Source organism: Salmo salar, chromosome ssa12, assembly GCF_905237065.1.
Source record: "Salmo salar chromosome ssa12, Ssal_v3.1, whole genome shotgun sequence".
NCBI classification, from domain to species: Eukaryota; Metazoa; Chordata; class Actinopteri; order Salmoniformes; family Salmonidae; genus Salmo; species Salmo salar.
The window spans coordinates 17,941,279-17,949,921 of NC_059453.1; the positions used below are offsets into that span (position 1 = coordinate 17,941,279).

Consider the following 8,643-nt stretch of genomic DNA (forward strand, 5'->3'; position numbering starts at 1 on the left):
TAATGTTTTGTCCACTCAGCGTAGAACCACATTTCATTTCAACAAACAGTACAAGCTACATAGACCTATAAAACCGTACAGGCCTACTCTGTGGGCCGGTTCCCCGCACAAAGATTAAGCCCTAGACTAAAACGCATGTTCAACGGAGATTCTCTATAGAAAGTGTTTGAGTCCAATATCTCTGTGTCCGGGAAACCGGCATGGCTATACGGAATATGTTGGTCTAGCAGAGGCCGGACACTTGACCTTCACGCAGTGACAGGCATATAGCTCGGCGTTTTCTCCTTGTGCTTTTGCTCGACAGCCTGCACAGATTTCTCACTCACGTCCCCATGACATACGGGGGGGATTACGCACGGCACGCACATCCATAACTTGTCATTGACGCACTTCAAAACAATGTGTAGAGGAACATTTGGAACCGTATAGATGAAGTTCACAAAAAGGGACAATGACTTTATTTTCAGTATTTCATTGTCACAGCGCACGATCAGCTCTGTCTAATTTCCTCGTTTTCGCCATGCGTAAAAGTCATATTTGAATTCCATTTCGAAATATATGTATATTTTTTGGTCAGGGTGTAGGCTATTTCATGCGCTCCTGGGAAGAGGGAACATGCGTTTGGTGAGAGCTTTTTGTCTCCCCATCGTTCTCAAATGTGATTCCGGACCAAGTTATCTAACAAATCATCCAAAACACATGAATAAGAATAACACTGATAAATAAGTAAATTAATAGGCAACCAATATGCCTATAGCGTAGAAAATGTAGGGAGGGTATTGTATATAGAGGGGGGGGGTTGTACAATGGAGGCGGGTCACTCTCTTCAATACCTCCGCTCTCCTCCCCTCCCAACGCGTCCAAATACTTAGCTCGCTCGCGCACTGGTTCCTCTCACCACCTTCCCTTTCTTTCTGTTTCGTACATCCCGCCTCAGACCCAGACCCAGTGACATCACGTGAAGAGACAAGGGGCTTCGCCCAGCCCTGCTCCCATCTCCAGTTACAAAAACACACAGGAACTCAATTGTCAAAAGATCGCACCGCACGGCTGGTTTGTCTATAGCCTATGGAGAACCAGGCCACACTTATAGTACTAAACCTTTAACCAAACCTTTGTTTCTTTTCATCAGGGGATGAGTTGGGGTATCCAGCCGTTTAGCGCGCGCACCTCCGATTACCGAGCCTCTAAATCAAGTATTATTTAAAACGGGGTATATAGTATCATATGTTACTCAGCGGGTTCCATTTCCTTGATGCGCGCGAGCAGGACTTCGATGGCATGATGCTCCCGAGCCCGCTCACTTCCACGCCGTTCTCAGTCAAGGATATTCTGAAACTCGAACAGCTAGAGCAGCAGCAGCAGAGGCAGCGATCTCAACAGCACCAATCTCGACATCTGGACCCGCAACAGATCCAACACCTGTCCCACACCCAACAACACTTAGCACACCCGGACTCGACCCAGCAACAGCAGACCCAGTCCCAGCACTTCCAGGCGCCACCGTCCTGTATGCTTGCTTCAGCGGTCGACAGCCCTCCGTTCTCGGACGGGGAAGACAACATGGCTTACCTGAGTTCTCTGGCGCCTCAGGACGGGCATGGAGAGGCCAGTCTGTCCCCGGAGATGTTCGTCCATCCCGGGCTGGGCCACCTGACCGACCCGAAGCTGGAGGTAGACCTGGAGGATCAGGAAAACAGTGAGTTGATTAATAAGATGATTATTATGAGATTTTTGTTCTGCTGAAATGACGTATGAACAAAGGGGCACAAAGCATCGCTTTGAATAAAATACCTAATATAGCCTCTCAATATACACACTCATGATCATTTGCGTCGACAGTATATATAAAACCAGAAAATGTAAGGAATCCGGAATAAATTATTGCGGAAGGTGAAAATGTGTCTTAAAAAGTGTCTTGGTTTTAGGCTAAATGTTAGGCGCAGGAGTTTTGTGAGTGTGTTATAATTTCAAAAGACACAAACGAGGCCTGTTATAATTCGACAAAAATACATTTTAATCTTAAATGGGGTCTGGCGATTGATAAATAATTCAATAATCTCGTCTTTAAATATCAGATTTTTTGAACGTTTTGCAAATAAAACATTAATTTAGGTAGGCAGGAGAATAAATATCTCAACTGGTATAAATATGTTTTCATTATGCTATTGTCTTTATTCTAAGGGCTGCATAGACTGATAAACTAGTTGAAATTATGACAAACAAAAGTTATTGGACTATAACTACTTCATAACCAATAGAATAGCATGAATGTTTTAACCAATAGAATAGCATGAATGTAAATACATCTTAAAAATAAACGACAGAGAGTAGGCCTAGCCTGCAACCAAGTGAAAGTAAACATTGTGGAAAAATTGTTGTCTTTGGTTTTGATTTATGGTCATACCTTTAGAGAGTATTTCTCAACATATAGCGCTTTTGTTTCTTTTACTTAATTTATCTAAACTCATTTATCGTGAACTATACACGTTTTGAATAGTTTGGATTAGACGTTTTACTGTCACGGTTTTCATAAGGCAGGACTATACTGACAGACAAAATAATTATACATTAACGTCAGTAAAACGAAATTAGTTAGCTGTACACATTCAAATAAGATACATTATGAAATATATTTCCCAAAATATTTTGTATTTTTATAGGCTACTTTAATAAAACTATATTCCTATTTTCAGAGTAGCCTACAAAATGTTTATGCTCATCTCTTGACACCACAGAGATCTGTGGCGTGGTGTCCAAGCCGCTGGAGGGAGAGGACAGCGGCCAGGGGGACTCGGATCGGCCGGCCAAGCAGAGAACCAGACGGAAACCCCGGGTCCTCTTCTCCCAAGTCCAGGTGTTCGAGTTAGAGCGGCGCTTCAAGCAGCAGCGGTACCTGTCCGCTCCTGAACGAGAACACCTGGCGAGCACTCTCAAACTCACCTCCACGCAGGTCAAAATCTGGTTCCAGAACCGACGGTACAAGTGTAAGCGGCAGCGGCAGGACAAGTCCCTGGAGCTGGCAGGACACCACCACCCTCCCCCGCCAAGACGAGTCGCGGTGCCGGTCCTGGTCCGGGATGGGAAGCCCTGTCTGGGCGGGACTCAGAACTACAATGCTCCGTACGGGTCGAACCCCTATAGTTACAACGGATACCCGGCCTACACGTACAACAACCCGGCATACAACAGCAACTACAGCTGTACTTACACCAGTATCCCCACTCTCCCCCCAACCACCACGGCTAACCCCTTCATGGCCATGAACTTGGGGAGCATTGGGGGGCTTAGCGCCTCTCCCCAGCCCCAAACGCACCAAGGGGCAGCGGTCACGACATGTCAGGGCTCACTGCAAGGGATCCGGGCCTGGTAGCCCCACTCCGGTTACACCCTGGATAAAACCAGAGCATTGTTTTACACCCACACCAGGGACATTAATCGAATCCTCTCATGCCGTTTTTTTAAAGGGTTCTTCCCCTTTTTAAAATAAAGGGAGTTATTTCTCAGCAGTATTTCGGAAACAGTGTTGTTTTTATGTAGTTATAGGCCTTCGTGTCTGCCTGGTGGGGTGGCTATCGTTGGATTAAGACTGAAAAGGTGCAAATTCAACACGTTTACTCCACTCTCGGTGACGGTCATCAGAAAGAAGCTGTGCGTAACGGCTGAAATGGAATTATGACCAACAATGGTCGAATTTTATTTGAATGACCAACTATCCAGTTAACGTTGGATATATAGGATAGGCCTAATCACGAGACTAGACGTTTGATAATTGTGATATACGGAGTAAGGGTGGTCTAGTTACTTGTAAGGATGTCCGGATTATTCAACACTGATGGGCTATAGGTGGAGTTCCCAATCTACTGTTCTCAAGGATTTGCTTGATATTTCTAATGTTTATTTAGCCATGATGACATGAGAAGTGAGAGTGTTTGATTGTTTTCAAGCTTATGTAATTCATCGACATTTATTTGATTAATTCCATTTTCTCATTTAACAAATCCTGGAATGGCAGAAATTGAAATGGGATGTAATCCAACCTTGGGCTCTGAACACAACTAACACAATTTTATAAAATCTCATAACTTGCTTTCGAAAACGAATAAATTCCATATTTTGCTACTTTGCGCAAAATTTCCACGGTCCATTACATTCTTTGTGAGGCTCTTGAGAGTTTTCTATGGTGGGATCCTAATTCTCCCAGTGTGCGTGTGCGTGAGTGTGTGTGTGAGAGAGAGAGCGAGCGAGAGAGAGAGATGGATAGGCTAACTTCCCGTTATCTACAAGCTGTTCTAATTTGTCAAGATGTCTGATATTATTGAAATATCACCTGCTTTTCGATGTGCCTTTAATTACGAGTATATAAAATGGGGATAGAAATAAGCAATAATGTTACAACATGCTGGATAAGAATAATCTCTGCAAATCACATTCATCACAATCATCTTCAAAAAGCCACATCTAAAGAAGAATAGACGGCTGAGAATGAATAGACTACACTGAGGCATGAATGGCCTCTTGGCAAGATACGACATGGATATCAAGACAAGAAAATACTCATTCTCTCTCTTTAGACACAATTCCATTAAACCGGTGCACAATATTTCAATAAAAAACTGTCAATTCAAAATGTCATATTCCCGCAATAGCAGGTAAACGTATTGCAATTGTAGTCTACTTATTCGAACACATGAAAATAGCTTTTTTAGTGCTAGTCTGATTCAGGTTGTTAGCCACAGCTTTGTTATAAAATCTTGCCATTTGGAAATGTGTCGCGCCCGGAAGGCGGTTGGAGAAGGCCAGGCAACAGGCACACTCGAATTAATTGTGCGGGTGCCAGTCTGTGTGAAAAGAGGAAGTTATTCTCCATTTGAGGCGCTTTAAGGACGCGATTAGCAACCTAAAATACCCTGAAAGAAGCAGCTCGAGCGGGGCTGGAGAGGCCGAATAATAGGCCTTATTGGATTCCTGGACAAAAGGTGTATGGTAGGCTGGCCCGGCCACTCAGCAAAGACAAAAGAACCCAAGAGCTGAGAGATTGACGTCCTAATATTCCAAATTGAGGCACAGGCAGTGCGTTATTTTAACTGGCTGCAGCTATACTGCGATTGGGATAAAGAAAAAAAGTGTTCACTTTTGTTCGCTTTTGGGGAGGTTTTTGTTCCCGAAGAAAGGGCCTCTGATTGGGGCGGGGAGGGAGAGCCCCAGCCGGGGCAGCAGGGCTGGAGGTTAGGCAGCGGGGGGCGGCAGTGTGAATGAACGGTTATTATTGCTACAAGTTTCACCATTTCTGTCTATCTGCGGGAAAATGGAGGACAAGGAGCAGAGAGAATTCAACGAGGAGAAGAAGCATGGCGGCCTGGTTATGAGAAATGGGACATTGCGTTATGAGTAAATAATATTTTTACAGAATAGAAATATAATCCATAGGTATTTGATCTTTCTTAAATCAAATTTGCAACATGTCGAAAATACCAGATTTTGATAGCCTAGGCTATTTGAAATAGCCTACCATAGGCTATAGACTCAATGTCAGTCATTCAATACACTCTGAACATTTTTATTAAGATACATAAATCTAAGAAACTTGATAAGTCTAATTAATTAAAAGATTAACATAGCAGCCCAGTTGGACTTCAATGAGTAGACAATATGATGTTTAATTTTCCCACTATGTGACCTTCTGAATTCACTATTCCTTATGGGCGGCTCAAATCTGTCCTCATGACCTTTTGTAACAGCCAAACGTTTTGGATAAACGATTTATTTAACCATTTTTGTGCATACTTTTTTCGTTCACGTTAGCCTACAATTGTTCAATTTCTCATATTTGAATCATGACAGACAGAGCTAGCCTCTGGCGGCAATGCCGTTGTCCCGGCTCTGTGGGAAACCGCCAGGCTCACGCATACCACCGTGGGCAGATCTGCAGAGCGCGAGGAGAGAGGAAGTGGAAATTAGACAGACACGCGAGCAGCGGTTCAGGCCAAAGACATTATCCAGACGAGGAGCAGCCGTCATCACACGGCCCTGTCGATGAGCGCCATAAATACTGGTCTGGGGAGAATCTCTGAGGATACCTCCCAAATGGCACCCTATTCCTTATTTAGTTCAATATTTGACATGGGCCTTGGACAATAGTAATGGACTAGGCGATATAGGGAATAAGGTGCCATTTAGGACGCACAATGTGGGAGAAGCTCTTATTACTAAAGAGCTAAACTAAAGCATCGGATGAACACACTCAATGCGTCCCAAATTGCACCATATTCCCTTAATAGTGCACTACTTTTGACCAGGACCCATAGGGCATTATATTGGAAATAGGGTTCCATTTGGGACGTACGCACTGTTATAGGAACTGGGAAAGGAAGGATCACTGTTGGCCTAGCTTAAGTGAGCTCCCCGTGGGAAAGCGTCAGAGCGCGAGAACAGTTGAAGAGTTGTCATGCAGCATAATCTTCCGGAGACATATTTTGAAGGGTAGGAGAGGGGAGAGGCTCCTATACTCGACATAAATTGAGCATGGTTTCAGATAAACGCTGGGCCTTATTGGACAGGTCTGGTTAAAACAGGAACTAGCGATAGGCCTACGATACATTCTTAAAGCGTAGGCCTATAGGCTACTAAGTTTTTTATTTATTTGTATGTAACGTTTATTTAACTAGGCAAGTCAGTTAAGAACAAATTCGTATTAACAATGGCGGCCTACACCGGCCAAATCCAGACGACGCTGGGCCAATTGTGAGCCACCCTCTAATAATAGTATAATACTAATAATACATAATAATGATTGTTATTGTTATTAGGCCTATTATTAGTATATATTGTTACTATTGAATAACAGTGCTGCAATAATAGGCTATTAGAAGAAGTTGTAAAATCACAAGCAATCATGCACGGTTTATGTGCTACAGACCACAAGAACAGTTCAACTGAATAATTCAACGGGAACTTTTGGGCTGAAGACCGGATTTTGACTCTCCAAATAGCCACTTGAGAATTATTTTCCCAAGCTCTCTGACAACTCTCATCCACCTTTGCTTAATTTGTTTTTCGTCTTTCCCTTATCCCTCAGAGTCGCAAGAGATGCTCACTCCACAACCACACACTCAACCAGTTCACCCCTATCCTCTCCTTCTTATCACCAGATGATCAGGCTCTTCGGCTATATTTGTCTAGATCGAAATAATCAAATAAAGCCTGATGGTTTGGAACGACTGGACTACTGTATTAACCTATCGGGGGCTCTATATGGGGACCCTGCTCTCCCTAATCTCCTGTTGGGCCCAAAACAGATTTAAGACAATCAGGACTCCCCTAATGCTCTCGCGCTACTAATGGGGATGAATTGAGACGTGAACAAAAGGAGGCCTCGAGTTTGGCACCCACTGATAAGCCACGTTCTAGACTAGAGTCTAGCTGGAGTTGTCACTCCACCGCTGCTTCAGGAGTAGAGCCATAGAGCATACCTGCTGTCACAGTGCGCGACCAGCCACTTGATGTATGTAAATAGATTTGGAGACAGCATGGAGTCGCCTCAGGACGCTAGCAGCCTCGTCGCTGGCTGCAGCAGAGTTTACGTTTCTGATTTGCATCGGTTTTAGAATCAGCCAGGACACCATGACACAAGTCAGTATTTGACGTCCATGCAGGTATGAGGACGTCGGGAGATGACGTTGAAACAGCAACACTAGGGGCAACAGTGAGCGCTGTTACCTTCAAGTAGGTTTCGCTAGGCGTTATGGGATGGGGATGACGGGCGGCGGTGTAAGCGTCTGCCTCTGATTCCAAAGAATGCACGTTTGAATCCAGCAATAGAAAGTTGCTTTTGATAAAAAAAATTTAAGCCTATGCCAAACTTTAACCCTTAGTTTAACCATTCGGATGAACGTCTAATTCTAACGTGAGACTGTGAGAGCTGGTAGTTTAGAATACCCAATGGTGGTGTGAGGCTCTCAAATTCAAAGGACCAGAGCAAGCTGCAGCTTGCTGTGTTGGGAGTGACGTGGAACTGAGATAAAAAGAAGCGGCGACCACGAGGAAGAACAACACAAATGTGGAAATTCAGATTCTCATCGATTCTCCATGAGTGGAATGGGAAGGTTAATTTAGCCTTATGTCAATACAATAAAACAATAATTACCCAAATGTTTGTGTTTTTGATTTGACAACAACACCCATCGAAAAATACCAGAAAAGGTTGGTTTCAATTAGGCTATTGACACACTTGCAATTTGGTCAAGCTTTTTCAATAGGCATAGAGTTAAAGCAGCCAATGCTTAAATGTGTTTTTTATGGATGAATATCTTTTATTTTACGCCATGCATATATTTTTCTCATTATGCTATTATTCTTAAAATAATTTCTGACATTGTGACACACACGCAAACAGTTTGGTTATGCGGTTCTCTCTACACATGACCCTAAACTGTTTACACTAAACCTAACCACAACCGCATCCGGTGCCGTTTGTGTGTTTTCCTCTCAGATGGCAGATTAAGTACTATTAAATACTTATTAGTCATTATTTCTCTTTAAATCTACACAGCTGTGTGTGTGAGTGTGTGTGTGTCGAAATGTCAGAAAATACTTTAAGAACAAACAAATATGCATGAGTAAAATAACAAAAACGGATGCGTG

At 43.4% G+C, this 8,643-nt stretch overlaps 1 protein-coding gene across 1 annotated transcript; it reads left to right on the top strand.

The window, feature by feature from the left end:
* Nucleotides 1-1,063: 1,063 nt before the first annotated feature.
* On the top strand, nt 1,064-4,134 carry nkx23 (Homeobox protein Nkx-2.3). The gene is given in 2 exon segments (NM_001173756.1): nt 1,064-1,699; nt 2,739-4,134. Coding segments are annotated over 2 exon segments (1,107 nt in total). The 5' UTR covers nt 1,064-1,227; the 3' UTR covers nt 3,374-4,134.
* Nucleotides 4,135-8,643: the final 4,509 nt, after the last annotated feature.